Source organism: Miniopterus schreibersii (assembly GCF_964146895.1).
Source record: "Miniopterus schreibersii genome assembly, chromosome: 6".
Classification (NCBI taxonomy): Eukaryota; Metazoa; Chordata; class Mammalia; order Chiroptera; family Miniopteridae; genus Miniopterus; species Miniopterus schreibersii.
The window spans coordinates 77,600,873-77,627,707 of NC_138107.1; the positions used below are offsets into that span (position 1 = coordinate 77,600,873).

Below are 26,835 nucleotides of genomic sequence, written 5' to 3' on the forward strand. Positions count from 1 at the left end.
CAAACCCTGGGTGATTTGCATGCCGCAGATATTTGCTCATTGGATCTGGCAGGCAAAGGACACGATATTGCAGCAGCTATAAAACATGGTCTCGTCCCCGTGGGATGTCATAGCCACAAATTAATGGGTCATTACAAATTTTAAAATCAGCACCAATATTTTAAATCTTTTAAAAATTCTTTTCAGGAAGGACAAGCTAATTGAGGTAATCCTAGAAACTGAAGTAGTTTTTATGCACAGGACATTTATTTACTAAAGGAAATTGAACCTTTTTTAGTTTCACTGTTATCATCAAGATGGTAGACAGTGTCACATATTCCAAAGTGTGACATTTACCCTCTCCGCCTTGCTATTTGCAGATAGCAAGTGTTATCCCCTTTATATATACAACATCTTTTCTTTTAGCCCACATTAGATTATACATATTGTTATGTAATAATCATTTTTAACTTAAAATTTCCATTGGCTAACTGTTCATATTGGTATGTATGGATATTTTAAATACTACTCCATTATTTGGACATACCCAAATGTATTTAACCAGTCCGTTTTTGTTGGGGGCATTTAAGATGTTTCTCTGTGTGTGCACGTTTTTTATTACAAAAACACCACACAAAGAGCACATATTTAGAAATCTTTGTTCTCTTAAATATGTCTACAGGACAAATTCCTCGAAGTGAAATTGTGGGATCAGAAGATTCATGCTATAAATTCCCATAGGAAAGACATTGAACAGAATTGTTGGGTCAGGAACGCTTCCTAGAAAAGTGACTCCTGGATTTGAAACCGAAAGGATGGACAGGGGACCAAAGTTAACCAGGAGACTCAGAGTCCAACAAAATAAAATAGGATTCTCGGGCAAAAGCCCTTAAGAGAGACACGAGAAGGGCAATTTGCTGGCTAGCTGAAGTGCAGAGACAGAAGAGAGAGAAGCCCGGAGGTGAGGCTAGACGGTAAAGCAGACCTAGTAGAACTGGTCACAACCTAGAAAAACTTAATGGATTTTGTATTCCTCCTGATTTAGCCCCAGAACAAACTTCCCGTTTGTTTTCTGACAACTAATATACTATTGATACACTAATATACTACAGCTTAATTTGAAAAATATTAAGACATTTTTTAAAATACAAGGGACATTCTTGGGCAGTTGTGTAGTGGGTTAAACTGTGCGCCCCAGAAAGATATGTCAATGTCCTAACACCCTGTGAATGTGACCTTATTTGGGAAAAAGGTCATTGCAGATCTAATTAAGTTAAGGCTCTTACGATGCAAGCCTCCTGGGTGCTAAATTAAGTAAGTGTCCTTCTGAGAGACGGAAGAGAAGGTGCAGGCGCACAGGGGAGAAGGCGTGTGAAGACAGAGGCAGAGGCGGGGGCATTGTGGTCACGAGCTGAGGAATGCCTAGGGCCACCAGAAGCTGCGACAGCCAAGGAAGGATTCACCCCTAGAGCCTTCAGACGGGCACTGCCCTTCCAGAACCTTGGCTTTGGACTTCTGGCATCCAGAACTGTAGAGAATAAATTCCTTCTGTTTTAAGTCACCAAGTTTGTGATTGTTTGTTATGACAGCCACAGAAAACTGATACAAGCTGCTTTGATGAAATTTAGTTTTACATTTTCTTCTTGTAATGCTGAAGAAGACCTAGAGATTTATGCACATGACTAGATAACAGTGTTTGTTATTTCGACCCATGTGTGGCCGAAGCTACACTGTGATAAGTTGTGTTAGCAGCTCTGGGGTCAGATGCCCTGCAGTGTCACTACAATTGCCACAAGTTCCTTGACTCAGAATGTCCTTTCTCTTTCACATACTGTACCCCAGACCCTAGGTGAAGTCAGATATGGTGGTGTACTAATTCTGTTATAAAATAAAAAGTATTTCCATCAAAGTTCTATTGTTTTCAGATCTTGTTTCTCTAACACATTGTTATTAGGGAGCAGCTCTTTTTTTGTCTGAATTAAAACAGGCTTGCTTTGGAAGCACTTTGAGAGCCTAAAAGAAGTGATCGGTTGACCAGAGCAAAGAATAGCTAAGTTATACAAGTAAATGAAATTCACAAATAAAACAAGCATTTCATTTGCGTTGAGGGTTTGAACCTTCGTATCGTCATGACTCTACTGCAATCTGAAGTTCTGGTTTGGGCACGACTTGTTGAATGGTTTGTGTTTTGGATTTACTTGTGTCCCTCCAGAGTTCGTAGGTTAAAGACCTGACCCCTAGTACCTCAGAATGTGCTCGTATTTGGAATAGGTCCTTGTAGATGGAATAGTTAAGATGTCATTAGGGTAGGCCCAATTTTAATAGACTAATGTCCTTATAAAAATGGGACATTTGGACACAGAAATGCACACAGGGAGAATACCATGTAAAGATAAAGACAGAGATTAACTGATGCGCCTATGAGCCAACGAATGCCAAAGATTGCCAGCAAACCACCCGAAGCTGGGGGAGAGGCCTGGAACAGGTTCTGTCTCCCAGGACCCCTGATTCTTGCGCTTGTAGCGTCCAGAACTGTGAGACCATGAATTTATGATGTTTAACCACCCAGTTTGTGGTACTTTATTACAGCAGTCCTAGCAAACAAGTATAGTACCGTTTGTTCCCTATTAATTTGCTTGAGAAATGATCACAAGTACCAAGACAGCTCAGGACAATAGAAAGGAAAAGATTCAGATTATATTTCAGGTGATTTCATCCTAAACTATTTTAAACTCATTATAGTAACACTATTATATATTGCATATATAATAATGAATTGAATATATCACTGTTTTACAGACACATCATTGGCAAACAATTTATAGAAATTTCTACTTAAAACAGGTATTTTTTTAGGGCAAAATATTTCATAAATAATCTACCCAGTGACTTTGATTGGCTTCAGAATTTTATTGAAATAGATATGATTCCAAATCAAACTTAACATCACTTCTATTTGGAGAGTATTTTAGTGGCTCAATTCAGAAATATTTTAAAAAACAATGGGTGGTAGTATATTATGACCAGGTTACTTATGCAAATTGGTTGATTTATAACTCAAAAATCATTATCATTTGGGTTTAGCTCAGTTTGGAATTTAATAAATTTTGGTAACATTCCTTTGTGGCATCAAGTTATTGATTCTAACAGTGTTCTAACTTTCAATCGATTGACACTTGATTATAATTAGTTGTTTCATTTATCTATATCTGTGTCATGGACATTGAGGTACCTCAGCCAACTTTAATAAGTTCCACAAAGCAGTGTGTCACTAGAGGGAAACAGAAGTAAAAACATAAAAACTCATGATGTATGCAGCTCATAACTGTTCAGATTTAAATAATGACATGTAATTCTCACTTTTCTTACCATTTAAAATCAGACCTTTAGGTATCTTTAATCTAGCTCTTTAGAATGTTAATTAACATTCCAGTGAATGTTAATTCACTGGAAATGCATATTTTGTTTACAAGCCACAATTGAGTATTCTGTTTCCATGATTGATATTGATATTTGATATGAAACAAAACACTGGAGAGAAGTAATCTATTACAACTCTCTTCGCCTTTGTACAAGCCCCTGCAAGCACCTCCTGTCATGTTTCTGGATATCAAGAGATTAGAGGCAGCATGATTTCAGATCAAAGAATACACATCTGCTTACTCCAAGGTTTTCAAATTTTAAAAAAATTCTCATTAAAGAAAAGTAACTGAACAGAATTCTAAATAAAATGCAATTTTAAGAAACCAGTGTTCCATAAATGTTTAATAGCTGATGCTTCAAGCTGTTATTCACACCTTTTCCATTGTACTGAAAGTAAAAGTCAGCTTATTTAAGAAGACTGTTTAAAATACACTGAAATTTTGCATAACAGTACAGTTATCAATCTGTTTTATTATGAAGTATTTAGACCCCAATGACTTTAGTGGCATTTACTTGGACTCATGAATATTTTAAGTCCCTTTTGTTTGCATAAGAGAACTTACGTGTTTTTATTTAAAGTTAGATTTAGTGTTGGAAAGTGCTCTTTCTAATTTAATATTATAGGTCCAGCATCTGCAAACTAAAAGAGAAGTGTGAATGTGGCGAAAGCATTTGTGAGTTTCTATCATTGAGGGGTGAATTGCTCATTGGAAGGGAATAATTTCTAGTGGGTATATTAAGAAATTGTTCTGGTATTTATAATTCTCTGTCTTTCCATTTTTGAGAATATAGATATATGACCTAATTTTGTTGTATGGTAATGTGCTTTAAATCTACAGAGAAAAAATAAATTTTAATAAGTAGTGTTTGGCATTAGTAATTAACAATTTCAAGGAGATGATATATATCTTACCTTACACATTACACAAAAATAAATTAGAGATGAATTGAAACTTTATATGTAAAAGATAAAAAGCCCCAGAATATGAAAAAGTGCATTTTTATACCATTAGAGTGTGAAAGCCAATCTGAAACCATAAAAGAAGTGATTGAAAGGTTTGAGTACCTATAATTATAAAGCAACACTCTATAAGAAAACATAAATTTAAAAAATGGGGGGAAATATTTATACAGAGATAAACATGTCAGAAACAATACCATAAACACTCTTTTAAACCTATTATATTAAAATGTATGTTCTCAAGCTCTTTAACGGGTTTAAATGAGCATCTAACGTGTCTGAAGTCATAGGCTAAACACAAGACAGATACAGATTAGACTCAGAGAGGGTCCTTCCAAGAGCCCCAAATCTAGAGTTTCATTTCCATTCTTAGAGGGTCTATGTCAATAAGTAGTTATTTTCAAATTATAAAACTCTATGCCACTTAAAAAACCTCTAAATAGAGCAAGCATTATCTAATATTAATAGTATAACATAGATCCTTAAAGTTTATTGACTATTTAAAATAACTAAATTAAGTAGCTTCCAAATATCAATAATACAATGAGTGACAGACCTTTAAGATCTAATTAACTTGATTTGGCAGGCACATGCCTACACACATAAATGCATTTTAATATAATACAGTCACTTCTTAGGCATAACCTAATCCTTCCACTGCAGCTGAAAATGTGTCCCATTTTACATGATTTACCACTGAGCCCCATTCCCCTTTCCTGTGTTCATGGAACAAGCAGGGAAGACAGAATTCCACTTTTCTTGAAATGTCAAGAAGGGCAGATGCACTCTGACCTCATCTTTAAATTTAACCAAGAATATGGGAGGATTTGCGGCTGCTCAGCATACTTCCCCAGGAATTTTGCCTCAAGCACTAATATCTGAAGAGCCAGAAAAACTATGCAAGCAAAGCCATGTTCTCTCTTGACACGAAGTTATGCTCAGCATGCTGACTATAAGCCAGAGCTTAGTTTCAGAACAGCAAACAACATGATCCTATTCTTTGTAATGTCTGTGCTGAAATAACAGTCTTGTGATGACGACTTTTCTCTCTAGTCAACATTTCTTAAGTGTCTACAGTGGGGTGGGGCTTGCTTCTTAAGAATTTTAAAATGTGCTTTTAGCAAGGCTCTAAAGATGGGATCTTTACCTTGCTGTCACTAATGACATTTTTCTAAGGGGTGTACAACACAAAACAGAATTATTTTAGGTCCCCATTAGAATGTAGAACATTCTTTAGTGACTGGTTGCTGGTGACCACTGGTAATTGGAAATACTACAATTTACTGAACCAGGACTAAGTGGTATCTGTTGTAATGTGCACTTGACATCTGTTCTCTCACACAGGTGATATTACCTCCATTTTTCAGATGAGAAACTGAGATTCAGAGAGGTTTTAAAACTTGATAAGGTCACACAGCTAATAAGCAACAGCAAGATTCAAACCTAGAGCAATCTAAGTCCAAACCCCACTATGAACCAATGACTTTTTTTCTTTCAAACACTCTGCATTCAGTGGAAACAGTTTAACATGTGTTCGTTCATTCACACCTACATAGTGCTAGACCTTAGTGCAGTCTCTAGGATATAGTGGTGAAGACAGGCTAGGCCTCTGCCCTCCTTGGCACGAATTTGATTGAAACGAATAAGTGCTTAATATTAGTTAAGTGATATGGGGGGGAAAATACAGGAAATAGAGAGACAGAGATTCCTGAGAGGTGCTACTACATGTAGGGGCAGGGAAGGCCTCGCTGAAAATTTGTTAGCTGAAGGGAGACCTTGGATGAAACCAGGGAGAAAGAAGCCATGTAGATATTTGCAGAGAAGAGCACTCACCACAGAAGGAACAGCAAGTGCAAAGGCCCTGAGGAAGGAATATGCTTGTGTTTGAGGACAACAGGGTAGGCTAGTGTGGCTGGAAAAGGGGAGGGTGAAGGAGAGCATGATGGGAAATGAGGAGAGAGAGCCAGCCAGGGCCAGTTCAGGGGGGCTCTGTGGGCCATGGCAAGGATTTACAATTTTTTATCTTAAATGTGTGATGGGAACCTAATGAAAGGTTAGGCTTTGGGCCTCACTGACCCTGGCTGTAAGGAGAACAGATTCTGGAGGGGCCGTAGCTGAAACAGGGAGTGCAGGTAAGGGGATGCTGCAGTGGGGGAGCTGGTGAGGGCTGCATTTGGGGTCTCTTTTGAGAATTCAGGGTCAGGGGATTTGGTAGCTAACTGGGGACATGGACAAATCTCATAACAGAGTGGTGGGACAATAAAGGCAGTGTCCAATTAAGTACTGTACTGTTAGCTGCACATTCTTCCAGGTGTCTCCTACCTAGTACTTGGGGAAGGCAGGACTGGTGACCGCTGGGTATTGTGAGACGGGGGGAAGCTGTTACAGCCTTGTCTGCACTTCCCTGAGAGCTCATCAGCCACCAAGTTGCCTTATTAATTCATGAGTTCATCCTACTTCTAGATAGAGTTCTCAAACGAATTAAATCCAAAGGACCAGAGGATAATAAATAAGATCTGATTGTCTGTATATTGGGAATAATTGAAGAGGGTAGGAAGGTGAGGCACAGAAAAAGCAAGGCAGAGCTCACTGAGAAGGCTGTGCTCAGCGGGGTAGGTAAGGAAAGACAAGAGGCACAGTGGCAGGGAAATCTGAAGTCACTGAGCCACGGGATGCGGGAGGGAGTGGAGAGCCGGTAGAGCTTTCCAGTGCTCTGAGCACCGAGATCCTAGATGTGGCGAGATCCTAGATGTGCATGCCGTCCAGCTCCCCATTTTCCTGAGGTAGGCAGACTGGGGATCATGCTTCTCCCGCCCAGAGCAGGTGCGTGTGCGTGTGCATGTGCGTGCATGCACATGTGGGCCTATGTGGCTACTAGATGCCTCCCCTCGTGGCTTTTGAGCTGTTGACTTTAAATGGCCCACATTCAACCAGCCGCCATCCAAGTCAACAGCCTTTCCTTCCTTTTGTCTTTCCTTTTTGTGGGTATGTTTGTGAACAGTAACATTCACGCCCAGGGAGTGAGGGGTAAGGAGAGTGTGCAGCGGGCCGGAGTCAGAAGCAAGTCAGAAGCGCAGGAACCAGGCTGTTGCCTTGGCTTTAAGATGCTGACAGACTGTCGATTCTCATTCCCACCTAAAGAGGTGTGTGTGCGGGGCAAGAGTTTACTAGAGAACGTCCGAGTGTTTGACCAGAAAGGTGAGAAAGCCACCACCTGGTAGGCTCATGCCTTGAAATGTATTTATTCCACACAGATGAGTTTGTTGGGGTTTTTTGTGATTGAATGTAAAATCCCCAATAAAAGCATTTTTTAAGTTCTTCCAAGGAAAGACACTAGCTAACCGCATCAGCTAGCAGCCTTGAGCCAAACGAGGGCACTGGAGCTCCTGCCTTTCCCCTTATCTGCTGGATTAGTTCTGCCAGAGGGCACTGGAGCCAGCATTTCTCAGATGAAAATCTCTTACAGGGACTGCGGCCGTGGTTTTCCCTGTGGGACATGTGATTTACCTGTCCATGTTGCGGGTACACATACATGCATTGCTTTTGTTTCCCCAGCAAAGAGATTCCCTTTAAGCTGGGTCTGTTTTCAGTTCTTATTACAAAGCTCAGAGTTTCAGGAATCCAAGTGGGCTGCTAATTCCTGTTGATAAAGGTGAGCAGCCTTGACAATTCCTGGATAAACAGAAAGTTTATTGTGAGGTAAGCAGAGCTGAGGGTGGTTTTATCAACAGTGACATGCACACCCAGGGGCTGAAATAAGGCTGAACGCCCACCTGGAACTAAGCCTGGGCTGTCACACCTGGACTGTTGGTCTACTCTGGTAGACTGAGAATGTGTGAGTGTGTGTGTGTGTCTATCATAGTTGCATGAAACTCAGTTGCTTTTCAGCAGCTTGTCTAAGTAGGGTAGGTAACTGATGAGCCCTGGGCAGGCACAGTACCAGCCCCTTCTCAGGAACATCCATGTTATTTCCCGCAAGATTTAGTCCAGAAGCTCCTGGCAGACAATAGAAAAGCACCAGGTGTTTCCAGCAGCAGTCTTCCTCTCCCTTAAAAGTTGTGATTGGCAGGTTTCCCAAAGCAGGAGAGGCGCCTTTGGGTGCATAGGATGTGACTGCTGTCTCCATGAAGGAGCATTTGTCCTGGATGCCTCTGGACCCAGCTGCCTCCGATGTGTCCCGTATAATTATACTTTGGTCCTTTGGAGACAGGGCCAGTCACAGGACGCATCAGGAAGCTAACTCATGTTCAGGAACTCAGGCTGCTTTGAGGTTTCACTCCGGACTTCGGTAAAGGTGTCCAGAGAGTTGGTCTTTCCACCCTCACATAATGCAGGCTGCTCTAGCTCTAGCTCCTGCCTGTGAACGTCACCTTCTTGCCTGGAGTGAGACAATGGGATGCTTCACACTGCTGTGTCTAACCCCTTATCTTCCCTGAGACGTTGAGGGTATAATCTCCAGGCTGTTTATCATAATGCTTTGCAGACAGAGTTTATTAATGGCCTGAAAGAATTAATGTAGTTTTCCACATGCCAAGTTTATTTTTTAGAAGTAGTTTATATATGGAATAAATGGTAGACTATTGAAAGTCTGGACAGAAACCTTCACATTTATGGAAATTTGGTTTTTCATCAAGGATAAATTAGACATGACTTGGGGTGGTGAACACACAATGCAATATACACATGATGTATTATAGAACTATACGCCTGAACCCTATGTAATTTTATTAACCAATGTCATGCCAATAAATTCAATAAAAAAGGATAACTTAGTTACAAAGACAGTTGAATGAGGGGAGAGAACCATCTTTCCAGCAGAAGGTCCTAGGGCAGCAGGATATTTACAGGCAAAAGAATGAAGTGAGAACCCTACCTCACACCATATGCAAATATTAACTCAAAATTAAACAAAAATCTATATGTAAGAACTAAAACTAACTCTTAGAAGAAGCAATTTCATGATTTTTCTCACAGGCTTCTGTAGCAATAACTGAACTGCGAAGCATTTCTGATAAATGACTAAAGTAGAAAGATCGTGTCTATCAGTTTTGCAATCCATAGAAAGATGAGCGGAACAGACATGTTGACTTCCAAACTTGGGTTCAAAAAACTACCAGGCAGGTTCAACATGAACAGAGACTTGATTGACCGCAGTGAAATGTTAAATAGTTTGAATGTTAGGTGACCAGAAGTTCAGTCTGAACCAAGTTGGAAGTGGTTGCTTTTAATTTTTTTTTTATTGGGGCATGATTTACATACAGTAAATTGCACAATTTTAAGAGAGTTCAATGAGCTTTGACAATTGCATACACCCATTCAACCCAGGATATAGAATATTCACATACCCACAAAAATTTCCTTCACAGCCCGTCCCAGTCAGTCCCCACAGAGAGGAAATTCTGTTCTGATTTCTTTCACCATCCATTAGTTTGCCCAGTCCTAGACCTCTATCAGTGGAATCATACAATATATACTCTTCTGTGTCTAGTTTCTTTCAGTCAGTGAAATGGTTTTGAGGGTCATCCATTTTGTTGGGTTTATCAGTAGTTTCTCCCAGATTGGGTTCCCCGGAAAGAGACAAAGATTAGCCTGCAGGGCATTTATTACAGAGGCCTCTTGGGATCTACAGTTTTGGAAGGGAGGCAAAAGAAACAGGGTTGAGCAGAGGGAAAAGTGGAGCTGTGAGGCAGCCCTGCACCAGCCTCAGCTGATCCCAGTGGGTGCTCTCGGGGACCCCTCGGTGCCTGAGTCGTTCAGTGGTGGAATTCTCTCCTGCCAGTGGAAGCGCTGGAGCTGGAGTAGTCTCAAGTTGTGGCAAGTTCTGCCCACTCTGTATTGACCAGGCACTGGATGTGGGCTGCTTCTCCCCGAAAGGATTGGCTGCCAAGGGCTGTCTTCCAGCAGCACCCCAGCAGAATGGGAAGTTCTGAATTTCTGAGAGGGTTTGGGCAGCACGTCATCAAGTTTTGTTGCTGAGTTCCAGTGATGGATATAACACAATATATTTTATCCATCCCCCTGTTGATGGATGTTTGGCTGTTATGAATAAAGCTGCTATGAACATTCTTGAACTGGTCTTTTTATGGATATATGTTTTCATTTCTCTTGGATAAATGCCTAGAAGTAGAATTTCTAAATCATTGGGTAAGTGTATGTTTAACCTAATATAAACTGCCAGACCAAATTTCCAAATTCCAGATTACCATTTCACACCCCTACCAACAGTGAATGAAAGTCCCAGTTGCTATATGTTCTCACCGACACTTGGTGTCTAGTCTTTTTAATTATAGGAAAGACTTGACAAGTCTCCTGACCACTTGGATGGGAATGTCAGAAGAGGTTTCTGCTTGGGTTGGAGTTTGGACTAGACAGATTCTGAATTTATGATATACAAAAGGCGTAACTTCATATACATTTTATAGCAAAATTCACATTTAACCTGTTGACTTTAAGTCCTTTGTTATTTTGGAGGTGTACTGCCATATCCAAATTTATTTCAAAATTGCTTTGCATTTTTGAAGTTCAGGTTAAACTTAAGTATGAACTTAATCTGAAATTGAACCTCCTTAATGGTAAGATTCTTCTGTATTAGAAAACAAATGATGATGCTCAGGTTCTTTTTCCTAACATTCCTTCAGTAAAGTATATTTAGATAATGTGCTTTAGTAGTACCGGTCAGTTACTACATGCAAGGCTATGGGCTAATCATATCACATGTGTTAGAGTTCTTACAATTAATTTAGGTAGATACTATAATTATCACCCTCATCTTACAAATGAGGAAACAATAGGGAAAGATGGAGCTGCTTCATTCATTCAACAAGTATTTATTGATTGCCATTAACATGCAAGGTACTGAACAAAAAAATATTTTTGCTCATGGAGCTTGCATTCCAATAGTAGGGGACAGGAGATAGATAGATCGCTGATAGATACAGACAATAAGAACAGTTTCACTCTTGTGTTTTCTGTCTTGGTATAGTAACTAGATAGAATGATATAATATTCATACATTATACTGTATTACTATACTTCTAGACATTATACTACACACAGTAGGCACCCACAGCTGGCTGTGTAAGAGTTGCAGATACGGGTCCAGATGGATTGCTGGAGCATCGAGAATGGATCACAGTCACAGACCTTGGAGCTTAGACCCACACTTCGGGCTCTCACTGATTTAAGTGACTACCCAACAATTGCTTCTGCAATTCACATATACTGGGTGGGGGGACAGTGCAGCTGTGCCGGTATAATATTTTTGAGTGAAAAATGTTATATTTATAACAGCCATATATTTGATATACAAACTACATTTCTTCTCAACTACTGTGTATAGTCTATTTTTCTAGCTCTGCTTCTCTTTGGATGCATTAGAGGGGCAAGTGTGGACTTAACCATCTGGCTCTCTGCTCAGCTGCTAAGGCCTTTTCTTGCCGGTCCATGCTGTTCCTCTCCTTCTATTCAAATGAAACTTCTCGTATATCCTGCTTCCTCTCAAATAATCCATATTCCCACCCGTATTAGTTATCGATTGCCTCATAACAATATATTATCCAAAACTTAGCTACTTAAAACAGCATATTATCTCTCAGTTTTTGTGTCAGGAGTTCCGTGTGTCGGGAGCTTAATGAGGTCCTCTGTTTAGAGTCTCAGGGTGTCAAAAGCTGCAATTAAGGTGTCAGCCAGGGCTGTGGTCTCATCTACGGCTTGACTGGGGAAGGATATGCTTCCAAGCTTGTCCGGCTGCTGGCAGCAGTCCATTCCTTGCAGAACACTAGACTGAAGGCCTCAGTTTCTTCCTGGCTGTGAGCCAGAATACCCTGCTCCTTGCTTCACGGCCCTCTCCACATGGCAGCTTACAACGCGGCAACTTGTTTCCTCGAAGCCAGGAAGAGAGCGTCTCCTAAGACAGATGTTCCAATCTTACAGAATGTAAGCACGTGCACAGAATCACATACATCCTTGCCATAGTCTGTTGGTTACAAGAAAGTCCGATCCCATCCACCCTCAAGGGAAGGGGCTTACACATGTGTGGATACCAGGAAGCCACCTTGACATCTGTCCACCACACCCAATGCTCTGAAACATTTTCTCTATTACCTTAGTTAGTCAGATGTGTCCTTCCTGCAAAGGCAGAGTAAACTAGAACCCTCCCTCGGTTAACCTGTATGCAGTGATTTTGCATTGACAAATATTCCTGTTTACCTTTAGCACTGTTATATTTTTTTCACCTTGCAAGTAGCTTTTATTTTTTATTGTTGACACCATTACAGATGTCCTCCATTCCTTTCCCCTTCCCCAGCTCCACCCAGCCCCCACTCCTCCTCCCTCTGGCCAGCACAACACTGTGGTCTGTGTCCATGGGCCATGCATATATGTTCTTTAGCGAATCTCTTCACCTTCTTTCATCCAGTCCTCCACCCTCCTCCCCTCTGACCTCCGTCAGTCTGTTCCATGCTTCCATGCATCTGGTTCTGTTTGGCTCATCAGCTTATTTTGTTCATTAGATTCCACATACAAGTGAGATCATATGGTATTCGTCTTTCCCTGTCTGGCTTATTTCACTTAGCATGATAATTTCTTATATCCTTATGTTCATAGCAGCATTATTTACAATAGTCAAGATCTAGAAACAGCCCAAGAGCCCATCAGTAGAGGAGTGGATAAAAAAAGCTGTGGTACATTTACACAATGGAATACTTCACAACTATAAAAAAGAAGGAACTCTTACCTTTTGTGACAGCATAGGTGGGCCTGGAGATTATCACGCTAAGCACTGTTATATTTTAACCAAACCAATTTTTAACAAGACTTGGAGAAACTGAACAAAGCTTTAACTGGGGGTATTGGAAATATAAATGTATGTATTAAATAGGTGATGGCAATATTCAGATTCTATGTTTTTCAATTACTGAATCAAAAAACGTAAGTGCTCATCAGTAAATGGTATTCTGTTGACACTACTGGTTACTGCTAGGCCTAACAGTGAACCCCAAAGCACTTTTACTGCATCCTCAATTTCCTGTTCCTATTTCTCCTGAAAGAAGATCTAAAGAGTGCATTGATACAGATCAGGTTCATTCATTCATTCATATGTACATGCTCACTGAGCTCTTACCCACATGCTAACTGTGTGCTGGTCTTATAATGGTAAATAAGACATGGCCTCCAATGACATGTAGTCCAGTGCAGGATTCATTTGAGGAGAGAGCCTTGGGATAAATTCCATGGTGAAGGTTGCTGTGGAATATGTACATTTGGGTCTCAGAAGATTTGTCATCTAAGCCAACGTGTCTTTGAAAGCATAAAATATAAGAGAATTGGAGGCCAGATACTGAGAATCAATCAACCCCAGCAGGCATAGAAAATAAAACCTGAGGAAGGATGAGTCCTCTAGATGTGAACAGAGGTTGGAGAACCAAGGCTTTAGGGTAAACCTAGATAGAAGATGGGGAAGAAATTTGCCATGAAGTTTTAGTAAGTGCAGTGTTGGCCAGCTGGGAAAGAAAGTCTCACTCTTCAGATAGTAATTTCCATTTTCAGAGTAAGGTATTAGGTATTTCTATATTGACATAAATAATGGAATGCACCTAAATATCCATAGTGCTTTTGCATAAGATGAAAAATTCTAGGTTAGCATTTAACTTGAAAACAAAGCAAAAATTATCACCCTAAAAATCATAGACTCAAGTGGGAAATGTTTATTAATGTTGACTGTTTTATTCATAAATGTAGCTGAACATCGTTGTCAGCACAGGTTCACACTGTGTATCCACCTATAAAGAAGAAATCAGATAATCTGAAGAAACAGGGAAATCTTTGGGACTTTATTGGTTTTGGGGATATTTATAGCAAAGCAAAATCCACAGCATTTTCTCCTGCTAAGTAAATAAATAAATAAATAAATAAATAAATAAATAAAGTCTAACCATAAATATTTCAGGTAAAGCTTGCTTATTATATATCGGGCCCCTCTGTAATTTGTAAAAATGTCCCTTGTGCCTTCTCATAATTGAAAGCCCTCAGCTTAGAGAAGTGGAGAGTGAAAACCCTCCAGTCAGAAAGGCTGGTTGCTTGGAGGGTGGCGTGTGGTCTGAAGTGGCCCTGTTCCAAGCCTGTTTGGTATGTCTGCTTCTTAGTTGTGTGATTTCTCCCTGAATAAATCTCATTTTGATGAAAGATTATGTCTGAACACCTGCAAGTCGCCTCACACCCCTGCTTGGCTCCCATCTTTTTCACCTATTTGGAGAATGTGACAACTTCCCTTAATTGAGAAGTGATTTGTAGTTACTGAAACCCATTTCATATTATAAGGTCTCTTCAATGTGTACAGCTTTCTCTAGAGGGCTGTTTTACTTGAAGGCATTTCTTAAATTCAGATTTAAGTTCTAATAAAACTAAATATGTTTTTAGGAACAAACCTCATAGCTTCTTTTCTTTCTTGTTTTGAAATACCAGAAGCATAAAAGTACAGTTGAAGTTAAGCCTGTTAAATATGAGAAACTACTGGTTTGTTTGTGGTTCCCTTAAGATATCACTTGAAGTTTTAAAGATACCATTGTGCTACAGATAAAAAATATTACAGACAGGTATTTAATCTAAAGGAAACAAAAATAAGCAGTGGATATGAGTGCTTCATCTGTTTTTAGTTATAGAATGCTAAACTATTTAATAATGGAAGTGGTTTAAATAACACTAAAAATGCATCTGTATTTTCCCCTGAATGCAAAATAATGTTTTAAGTTTGCCTTCCTAGTGATGTTTCATGTCTTATAAATACTGGGTAGTTTTGTTCTTCATCTTGAATTCCCTTCAACTATATTCCAATAACTTTTTCTATTCAAAAATGCAGTAAAGGTATTTTTACTTTTAAATTTTATATCTCAAGGATCTAGGACAGAGCCTGGCATTAAGGATATGCATAATAAATATTTGTTAGTTGAATGATGAACCAATAAAAATGAATTCTTATTTATATAGAACTATTATGCATATATAATATAGATCCTGTGTGTTTTCATAGAAGATGAGAACAGTAAAATACAGTTAGAACCCAAATGCCCATTAACTGGTAAGTGGATAAACTTTGGGATAGTGATATAAGGGAACACTACTCAGAACAAAAAGAAACAAAATGCTGATACACACAACATGGATGAGTATCAAAAATATTAAGTTGAAGAAGCCAGATGTTAAAAACTGCACTTGGTGTTTTTCCATTTCTATGAAATTTTAGAAAGTCAAAACTATAGGGATGGAAAGCAGGTCAGTAGTTGCCTGATGCCAGAGGGTGGAACAGGGATTAACCACAGAAGGACATAATGGAACTCTTTAGGGTTCTCAGAGTTTTCTAAAACTTCATTGTGGTCGTGGCTGTACTACATAGTCACCAATATGATTCACTGAACTGTTTACTTGAAATGGGTAGATGTTAGGGTTTTAAAACTATTCCTCACAAACCTATAAGCAGTAAGTAAACAAATACAGTTACTATCAGAGTTTAATCTTTCTTTGATTTAGGAAGTGCTTCATGATCTTGAGGTATCTTTGGAAAAAATTGCTGACTCTGTATCGGAAAGTTAATAAAATTCAGAGCCTTCCCTCTGTAAGCCCTTTGTTCATCCATAACTCTTGGTGGAACAAACCTCTACCAGTGCTCACTACTGTCATCATTTACTTGTAAGCCACAGTGCCCACCCTTTACATGCATAGTGGTCCCCCCTTATCCATCCATGGCTTCTCTTTCCCCAGTTTCAGTTACTCACGATCAGCTGTGGTCTAAAAATACTAAATGGAAAATTCCAAAATTAAGCAATTCATAAATTTTACATGACTGCCATTCTGGTAGTGTGATAAAGTCTCGAGTTGTCCCACTGCATCCTGCCCAGGACATGAGTCATTCCTTTGTCCACCATATCCAGGCTGTACGTGCTCCCAGCCTGTTAATCACTGAGTAGCCCTCTCGGTTATCAGGTCGACTGGAAAGAATCCCAGTACTTGTGTTCAAGTCATCCTTACTCTACTTAGTAATGGCCCCAAAGCCATTCACATAACTTTTATTATAGTATATTGTTATAATGGTTCTATTTTATTATTAGTTATGTTGTTAATCTCTTATTGTGCCTAATTTATAACTTAAATTTTATTATAGGTATGTATATATAGGAAAAAACATAGTAAATATAGGATTTAGTACTATCTGCAGTTTAAGGATTCACCGGAGGGGGGTGTCTTGGAACATATCTTTCAAGGACAAGGAGATGCTGTACAGGGGCAAAAGTAAGTTTACAGTTGTATGTGAAGCAGAGTTTATTCTTTTATTTTTATTTATTAATTATTGTATAATGTTCCATACAAATAACTGTAAACCTGCTTTTGCCCCCCCTCCCATACATACTGTGAGTCCCACCAGGGGAGAGTCTGTACCTTATCTTCAAGTCCATGCGCTAGAGGTGCTGGTCCCCCTGGGAGGTCCTCTGTGAATTCTGCTTGAATGTCTAGATAATTGTTAATAAAATGTCATGTAAAAGGAAATCTACAGTTACTGCTGGACTTGATTTTGTATTGCAGTGGAGTTTACATACTGTTACCAAAATCATACATATATTGCTAATGGGCTTTTTTTTCAATCCATACTTCAAATTGCCATGATTAAGGACATAACCTAAATGCTTATTCTTTTATTTACTACATATGTATTAAATGCCCTCTGTGTGCCCAACATTTTGTTATATTCTAGAGTGGGATATGATGGTTAATAAAACAGCGATTTGGACCTTATTTAATGCAATTATTTTCTGTAAATTGGGCAATAATTATTCAAGATGTCTCTATAGAGTTTTTATTGGTAAATGAAAGATTATTCATTTTATAACAGTTGTCAGAGTTTTATGTACAGTGGTTGAGTAATTTGTTTTCCTTGTGAAATGATGTGCAGCAAGTTGCACACTTTTTCTCCTTCGGTGGGGGAAAGTTTTCGCAAAAGGAAATTCCAGCACCACCCCCTGAGGTCTTTATTTGCCAGAGTAAATCTTCCAACTGTCCAGCTCAATCAGTAAGTGAGCACACGTGAGACACAGCACACCCTCCACACAAAGGCAGGACCAAGGTATTTTGTTAATCCTTTTAGCTTGAGCAAGCAGCAGAAGGAAAACTCAGGAAATAAATCATATAAAAATATGAGAACAATAGGAAAGCAAAGCCTGTCCTACAGGTTTGTTTCCTGTGCTAATACTTGTGGAATGTGGTTTTCTCTCCTACTGATGCTTAATATAACTAAAATGTCCAAAGTTGTAAATTTTTTATTAACCAAAGTTCTCCTTGATCCATTTATATTTTCATGTTAAGACTTAAAATCTCTCAGAATTGTCAAAATAAAAGGCATAGAAACATTTGGTTGCAATTGCTATAGAGTAATATATTTTAAAGTAAACAGTAGCTACATATACAGAATTTCAAGTGAAATGATAAGATATAGTTAAACTGTTTGCTTTTTAGTAGTTATATTTTTGTAAGTAAACTACTGCCTTTTACAAACTATAGCCAAGTTTTGAGGTAATACAAAATTTTTAAAAACCAGCAGATAATCTAATAAAAAACTACCTTAACATTTACAATATTTTGCACATCAATTTTTAGTTTCTTAGTTATATATTCTTTTACCTGATTATTAGAAACTCTTGTGTTAAAAGAGCTAAGTTTAAAAACTGCCCTCTAGCACCTCCATCAGAGGAAGGGAGAAAAGACAGTTGCCTGCTTTTTAATAAACCTGACAATAGTAAGTAGAAAGAAAATAATTAGCTAAAACAATGCTTTAGATGATCTGTGAATTTCTGTTGTTTCATCTGACCATTAGATCTGGAAAACAAACCTATATTTTTAAAAATCCTATTTGGACAATTACTAAGTTTCAATTACTAAATTCCATCTCCTTTCCACTAAGAAAGGGTTTTTTGAGACCGCAATTTCCATTACTCAAGGAAATGCCGGTAATTCGTTGGATCTCCATGGCTAAGTTCAGAAATAAGGGTGCCAAGTAAAAGAATCTTCACCTACTTGTACATGGCCACCACCAGCCACTGTTGTTTCCTGAGCCACCAGTGCTGTGATCAACCATCTTATCTCCTGGGACTCTTCCCAAGCCTCCTCTTCCTAACTGTTGGTGTCTCCAATGGGCCTCAGCACAGCTGTCAGCATCTGGACAAAGCCAACACCCAGGCTGTGTGTTGATGGCATTTGTGCTCTCAAGGAGGAAGCTCTCAGTCTTTCTCGCACTCCAAGCTTAGATTTGGCACCTAGAACAGGCTGGCAGTGACCTAAGTGACGGGATTTAGTAGTGGTGATGGTAGTAATTATAAACCATCTCCTCTAGTTACCAAATTATAGGTCTGCAATTTGGGCTTTGACCTAGTAGGAAAGGAGTTTTCCACAAATAGATGCCAAAGTTTAGGTTTGCTTTTAATTTTTATCTAATAGACATAGTGATTTCCATTCATTAGGAGTGCAAGTGTGACATTGGGTACCTCAGCTGGGTGAACTTAATGACTCCTACATCAGACTAACCAGTGAAATCTGTGTTCTAGGGTAGAATGCTTGAAAATCTCAGTAAGTGCCCCTCTTTGTCAAATGGCAAAACAGTTTCAGGAAGGGGAAATTCTATCTAATCCACTCTTCCTTTCTTTCCAGAATTAAATGAATAAATCACAGAAGTTTCTCAAGGATTGAAAAATATTTAGACTGTCTAGTGGAAAAATCAGTAGATGCCAGCACTCTGTATTTTCAGGAAGGCTTAGCATAAATGATTCCTCAAACTCAGTCCTGGTATGATTTGGTGACCGCATATTACAAAATATGAAAGCAGCGATATGCAGAAGGCAGCTCCTACAGTGCAGTTGTTATATGTCTAGGAATTCTGCAAACCAGTTGACATAAATTTTGCAAGTTGGTTGACCACTTGTTGAATTGGCCATTGTAGGAGTGTTGATATCTTGGAAACCGGCAAACACTACAGATTGCAAATCAGTCTTGTCCCCTACCCCCAGACAAAACTGATTGAACATTTACCAGGATATCACTGGATAAGAAATTGGTTTACAAATATGGACCAAAGAGCAGAACCAATGGGATAAATGCCGAAGAATTATAGATGGCTTCCTAAGGGTTAGATGTTGGCACTAATCTTGCTTAGCATTTTTATAAATTCCCTGGAAGGAGGTAACGGAGAACTATCCATCTTTTTCAGGTGACATTAAACATTCCCACAGTTTAAACTATAGGCCCATAGGATTAACACTCAAAACTCTTAGAAAACTGTGAGTTGGCTGAATAATAGCAGAATAAGGAAAGACTAAGGCAATTTTAGGAGAAATTATCTTTAAATACCCTCGTTAAGTGATAAGTTCTAACCTTTGTGTTGTGATCTAGAAATGAAATTTAGGGATTTCTGTACATTTTTTCTATGGTCATTAATATAATTTATTAGCTGTGATAAAAAGGCTACTTCCACGCCAAGCCCCATCAGAAGCTCTGGAAATCAAATAGAATAGCTGTCCCACCCTTCTAAAGAAACCCTAGTGCACACTTCCTGCAGCTTTGGTTGACATGCTTCATGGATAATGTAATAGAACTGGAAAAGTTTCAGAGAAAACTTCGTAACCTGATCAGGGGATTATAAGAATCCCAGATGAGGCTAAGATTATATTAACTAGCAAATCATGAAAGGATTTGAATAAAGTAAATATAGATGGATTTAGGGAATCCTGAAAGACTAGAACTATAGAGTACCACTTTGATGTTTGAAATAAGAATCTGTAGAAGAAAAAAGAGACACGTTATTGTTTCTCAAGGAAAAGAAGTAACAATAGCAAAAATGTGGCACCTCAAAGTTGAACTTTAATCAGTTTTTAAAAATCATTACAGTTAGGTATTTTAATGTGCAACATTTAATGTGTATTTCCTCTAATCAATGATCTTCACTATTAATTAAGCTCCATCAATGGGAGACACAGTGAGAAGTTCCCTCCTCTCACTTTAGGTTGAGAGAACACTTAACCAGGGCTTTTTGTTGTTGTTTTAAGGCAACTTAAAGCAAAGAAATGGAAAAATCATTATAATTGTTTACTTTCACTGCTGAACCTCCCTGCTGGGATGTGTTCCCAAAATGCAAGTTTTACACTTTTAAGGAAATTTAGTTAGGATTAATTTTCAATATCCTAATTAGAACTCACGTCTTACTTAATCCTTAATTTCATTTTAAAAAATTAGGGTTCCTTAAGAGTGAATTAGGCAAAGAAAAGTAGATAATTGATCACACTATTCTAGTGGGAAAAATCTTTCCCATGATCGAGGGTGGGCTATTTGGGTGTTAAAAATCAGGGCAATGATGATGGAACAAACAAGCAGGTATCTTTCAAAAAATAAAGCAACACAAACTTTAGGGAAAAGATTGTCATGTTTTAAGTATTAAATAAGTTAGATTATTTTATAAAATATATATACTTTGTAGCTTTTTAAGAGTTTCAAGTTGAATCTTTAGGAAAACCTAGAACATTAAAGCTGTGGCAAGTGACCTAAATATATTGCACTTTTTTTTTTTTTTTTTACTGTTTAATGAAATATATTCATTCAGAAAAGTGCACAAATCATAGTACACAGCTCAATGAATTTTCCTAAAGTGAACACATTTATGTAACCACCATTCAGTATAATGCCATGTACATACGTATATGTATATATGTGTATACATAAGGAGGAGGGGAAATTAAAAAATTATAAATCTTTTGCATTTAACCAGATATTTAATCATTCTTAATTTTATCGTGCTGTTATAAGGATCCCAGTTTCCACCTTCTATCTTTTCCTTTAGTTAGAATAATTTCCTTTATCATTTTCTATAATGAGCATCTGTGTTGGTGTTGAAATTTATTAGTTACCTTTTATATGAAAGTATTATTGCTTTGCTGTTTTTGAACTATTTCCACAAGTTGTGGATTCCTGAGGTTACAGAGGATTTTTTAAGTACCTGGAGCTCTCTCCGGGTTCCAGTGGCTCATGGTGATGCGTCAGCTGCTATTCAGCGTGCTCTAGCTCTAATACAGGGTGGGGCGAAAGTCCCTATGCAAATTAATACAATAATTAATAAATAATAATATAAGAATAAACTCTCTTTTGTGTACTCAACTAAACCGACTTTTGCCAACCCTGGATAAATACAAGGCCCAGATTACTCATTATACTAATCATCAGTTGTAAGTACCAAGAGTATTCATGTTCACATTTTGAAGAAAACAGATTTAATGGGATATTGTAGTAGAATTTAATTCAACTTTAAATGACTGTTGCTCTTGCTGTTCTCACCTTTGGTGTATTGTGAGCCCCTCCCACGTGGTCCCCGAGCCCTCCCAGTGATTCCTTCTGGCGCAGGGGAGGGGAGCGTCCTAGGCGCTCGGTGGTGGAGCGTGCGTTTTATTGATCTCACACACAGAGCCCTCATTCAGGTGCACTGGCCAACACGACTGAGGCCACTAATGTTTTTAATTGTATTTGTTAAAAGGAAGATCGCTTTTAACCAAAAAAAAAAAAAAAAAAAAAAAAAAAGCGCGCACAGAGCCATCTAACAGGGCTGCAGTCCTGCAAACACAATTGCAGGAAGGAACTAACTTTAAAGAAACAAATTTTCTTAAATTAAGTACCGTGACTAAGTACTTTAATTCCTTTCCTTCCAGCCCTTAAGGATCGTTTGACATTGAACCTTTTAAGTTAAAAGGGAGTCGCCCGACCTCCCCGCTGCCCCGGGGGAGGGGGGCCGGCCCGGCCTCACGACCCCGGCGCGGCGGCCCGCGGCCGCTCCCCTCCCCGCCGCGCCCTCGCCCCCCACTTCCCCGCCGTCCCCTCCCCCTCGCCCTCTCCCCCGCACTCCTCCTCCGTGACCCCTGACCCCGGCTAATCTGCATAGAGGAATGACAGGCATCCGCCGGGCAGGATCCGCCGTGCCGGCGGCGGCCGGCGGGCTGGAGGACCCGCGCGGGGGCGAGGGCGAGGGCCCGGGCGCGCAGCTCCGCGCCCACCGCCACAGGGGCGCTCGGGACTCCGCCTGCGAGCGGACCCATGAGCCAGGGACCCGGAGAGCCGCGTGATCGCCCCACCTGGCCCCGCGACCCCAGACATGGGCCAGACCTCGGTCTCCACGCCGTCCCCGCAGCCCGGCAGCGGTGAGTCCCGGGTCCCGGGCGCGCGCGATGCGCTCCCGCGGCGCCGGCGGGCGCGGGGCCGGCGCGGGGCGGCGGGGGCGGGCGGGGGGCGGCGGGGTTCCCCGCGAGCCCTGCCCTGGCCCGCCCGGCGGATCCCTGCGAGAAACCCGAGGGCAGCGCTGCCCCGCGCGGCCGCGGAGGAGCGGATGCCTTTTGGGACCCCGCCGGCTGTACCTTAAAGGCGCAGGCTCCATTTTCGGCGCGGGCGCCGTCCTCCGTCTTTATCTCAGTTGCTTCTGAACCCGGGACGCGCGAGCGGCGGCGTTGGCGCCGCGCTGTGTTTTTAAAGCGCGGACCTTAGTGCGATGGACGTGCCAACAGGTCTTTCTGTGTTTACGCTTGGCTTCTGAGCAGACAGAGCCGCATTCTTTCAAGCTTTTCAACTGATTTATGGTTTGTTTTTTCGGAGGAGAAGCGCCGATTGCCTGCTGTCTCTTATCCCGGCCGGACGCTGAATTCTCAGTAACTAACTACAAAAAGTGGCTGACCTGTGTCGGACGGCTCTTGGGTCGTGGATGTGAGAGACACAGCAGTCGCACATTTGGGGGACCACCTCTCCTGAACCCCGCTGCGGGCTAAAGTTCGTTTTGTGCACGCCTGTGTGATGCGTCTGAGTTATAATGCCCTGTTTTCTTCTTTTTCATTTTCTTGAACAAAAAAAAAAAAAAGGGGGAAGGAAGGCACGGCTGGCGCTTCTCCAGCGGTGTAGGGATCAACAACTTTTTGGTGGTGGTGCTTGTGGCTGGAGGATGACATACATTTAAACGGTACTATTTTGATTGACAGTTAAATACCTAAAAGGGGCCATTTACGTTGTTCCTTCAGGTATTTCACACGCTTTCAACGTTGTGTAAACGTCAACAGGATCTTACTGAAAGGAAATGACAGGGCGCAGATGAAGGTTTTTTAATCAGCTCCAGGATGTCTCTGGATGGAGTTCTGTCATCCCAGCCTCGCCCCGCATGGGTTTGTGTGTTATCCTGCAGTTGCCCTCCCTGAAGCATCATAAGCTTTCCTGGGTTTATGTTAATGCCCTCAGAGAAGGAACCCCCTGCAAAGGGGAGAGCCCCGAACCCCTCAAACATCCCACCTCCCCTTACTGTTAGTGGCGGGGTTGTACAGCGCTCCAGGACATCAGAGACTTCGTGTGGATGGCTTTGGGGGGATTTGGAGGAAGGGGTATTGATTTGGGTCTTAATTTTAGAAAACTATTTTGTGCAAATAGGCTTAGCTTCCTTTGTCTCACTTTAAAGGAGTGTGACTTCTTTCATGTCGAGAAAAAGTTATATTTTTAAATTTCTGCACTGGCAAAGCAGAGGGTTATATCAGGACTCCAGTACATCAGGTATAGAGTACCACCATGAATTTAATTCTTTTGCCACAAAATATTAAGGGGACGTTATTGTTAGAAGAGTGAATGTTGTGTTTACAAAAATCAAGGAATATTCCATAAATGATGAATGACTTAAGAAGCAGAGCAGGATCTACAATGTGACTGTCCTAGCTCTTACCCAGTACAGAAAAAACAAAACAAAAACAAAACCCGGATTGCTATAATTCCTAATAAAATGGCTAGTGATGTCAAGAGATTGTACAATTTATTTAGACAAAAGTAATTTAGACAAAATGTTATTCTTGACCATAAAAGATATTTCAGAGAAATATCTCACGGTGTGGTTATACTTAAATTGCAGGGCCTCAGTTTAGTTGCTTAAAAGTTTGTATGTATTGAAGTGACTGGTCCAGACATCATGATTAGAGAGGGTTTTTCTAGTTTTGTTTGGTTGGTTAAGGGATGACAGTGGTTATGACTTAAGTTTTGGTATTGGAAGAGTGGAGTAATTTTCGCATGATATCCACCTGGGTTCTCTAAGTCTATTACTATTACTCCATTTCCCTGAAGTTTTGCCATGAGATTCTAAATGAAAATATAAAACCAACAACAACAAATGAATATTTGGTTGTCACATCAAAGTCTTACATTCATGTTGTTCTTCTCTGAGTGTGAGAATGCCCTACCCTCTACTCTCCCAAGTATTTTGTTCACTCCTTATTAGCCATTTAACTGTGGCCTTGCAAAAGGTGTGAAGATCCATGTTCTGCTTGAGCTCAGCCATCTACTAGACGTTTAAGCCTAGAGTAGCTGCTAGGATTACAGTGGTGAAGATGGTTCTCATCTTAAGCACTTAGCGGCGGGGAATCTGTGCGAGTCTAAGGAATCAGTATCACGGAATCCAGTATTTCACCCTTGTTACTGGATTTGGGCTTTTGTAAGAATCATGATTTTAGGCTATAAGTTGGCTTGCTTTTCGCTCTCTTGATTTCAAGCTCTTTTGAAACTTTCAGCTTAATGCTGCATCTATTTCTCTGGGATCTAGGAAAACCATTAATAATTATTTCTGAAAACATGCAGTTATTTCTATTTTTTAAAGTAGCTTTATTGTTCTGTAATTAACATATGATAAAATTCAGCCACGGAAAGTGCACAATTCGTTGTTTTTTAGTACGTTCACAGTGTTGTGCAACCATCAGTCCTTGTTCTCATCTTTTGCAACCGCCACCCCCTAATTAACCACTAATCTGCTTTCTGTCTCTGTAGATTTGCTTATTCTGAATATTTCATATAAACGGAGTCAATCATACAACACATGGTCTTCTGTGACGGGCTTCTTTCACTTAGCATGATGTTTTCCAGGGTCATCCATGTAGCATGTGTCAGTACTTCATTTCTTTTTATTGCCAAATAACATTCTGTTGTATATATCTACCATATTTTATCTATCTATTCATCAATTTGATGGACATTTGGGTTGTTTCTACTTTTTGGCTATTATGAATGATGCTGTTGTGAACCTCATGTACAAATTCTTGGTGAACGTACATTTTCATTTCTCGGGTATATATCTAACAGTGCAGTTGCCCAAAGAAGGTGATTTTAATTAGGTAATTTGCCTTTCTATTATTGAGTTATAAGAGTTCTTTATATAATGGATACAAGTCCCTTATCAGATACATGATTTGCAAATATTTTCTCCCAATCTCTGGATTGTGTCTTTATTTTCTCGATAGTATGGTTTACAACTCAGAGTTCTAAAATTTTTATTGTGTCTATTTTTTTCCTTTGGTTTGTAATTTTGGTGTCATATCTAAGAAACTATTGCCTAACCAACATCAAGATTTACAGCTATGTTTTCTTCTAAGAATTTTAACTCTTATATGTCGGTCTATGATGTATTTAAGTTAATTTTTATGTGTGATATGATGTAGGTTTCCAGTTTCATTCTTTTGCATGTGGATATCCAGTTTCCAGCACCACTGGTTGAAAAGACAGTTCTTTTTTTATTAAATTGCGTTGGCACCCTTATCAAATATCAGTTGACCATATATGTAAGGGTTTATTTCAGAACTCTCAGTTCTATCCCATTGACCTGTATGTCTGTCAGTATGGCACACTGTCTAGATTTCTGTAGTTTTGTAGTAAGTTTTGAAACAGAAAAGTGTATGTCTTCTAACACTGTTCTTCTTTTCCAAGATTCTTCTGGCTATTCTGGTTTCCTTGCATTTCCGTATAAATTTTACAATCAGCTTTTTAATTTCTGCAGGGAAAAAAAAAAAAAGCCAGCCTGGGACTTTGATAAGGATTGTGTTGAACTTGTAGATCAATTTGAGTAATATTGCTATCTGAACAATATGAAATCTTTCAACCCATAAATATGGAAGTCTTCCCATTTATTTAGATCTCTGATTTCTTTGCACAATATAGTTTTCAGTGTATAAGTCTTGCTCTCCCTTTGTTAAATTTATGCGTAAGGATTTTATTGTTTTTGATGCTGTCATAAATGAATTGTATTCTTATTTCATTTTCACAATGTCCCTTACTCGTTTATAGATATACAAAAATTGTAGCCTGGACCCTTGCTGAACTCATTTTTTTTTTTGGTCTTAATAGTTTTTTTAACTGTATCATACTGTATACAAGGTCTGTATACAAGCAGAGATCATGTGCAAGCAGAGATCCTTTTACTTCCTCCTTTTCAGCCTGAACGCCTTTATTTTTTTCCCCTATCTAACTGCTCTCACTCATTACACAGTATAATGTCAGATAGAAGTCGTAAGAGTGAACATTCTTGTCTTGCTCTTGATCTGGGGGAGAAAGCTGTCAGTCTTTGACCATAAAATGTCATATTAGCTGTGGTTTTGTTCATAGATGCCCTTTATGAA

General features: G+C 39.6%; 1 protein-coding gene across 8 annotated transcripts in view; it reads left to right on the top strand.

The window, feature by feature from the left end:
* The window catches only part of PHACTR2 (phosphatase and actin regulator 2), a gene marked incomplete at both ends in the record, with an annotated part of 197,920 nt that overhangs the window by 81,314 nt on the left and 89,771 nt on the right, over positions 1-26,835 (top strand). For 4 of the 8 annotated variants that reach the window (XM_081141275.1, XM_081141279.1, XM_081141276.1 and 1 more), the window contains one exon: positions 22,318-22,575. The exons of the other annotated variants lie outside the window; for them this stretch is intronic. In XM_081141275.1, coding sequence (XP_080997401.1) covers positions 22,530-22,575 — 46 coding nt within the window. Of the gene's footprint in view, positions 1-22,317; positions 22,576-26,835 lie in introns of those variants that run through there. 8 annotated transcript variants of the gene reach the window in all.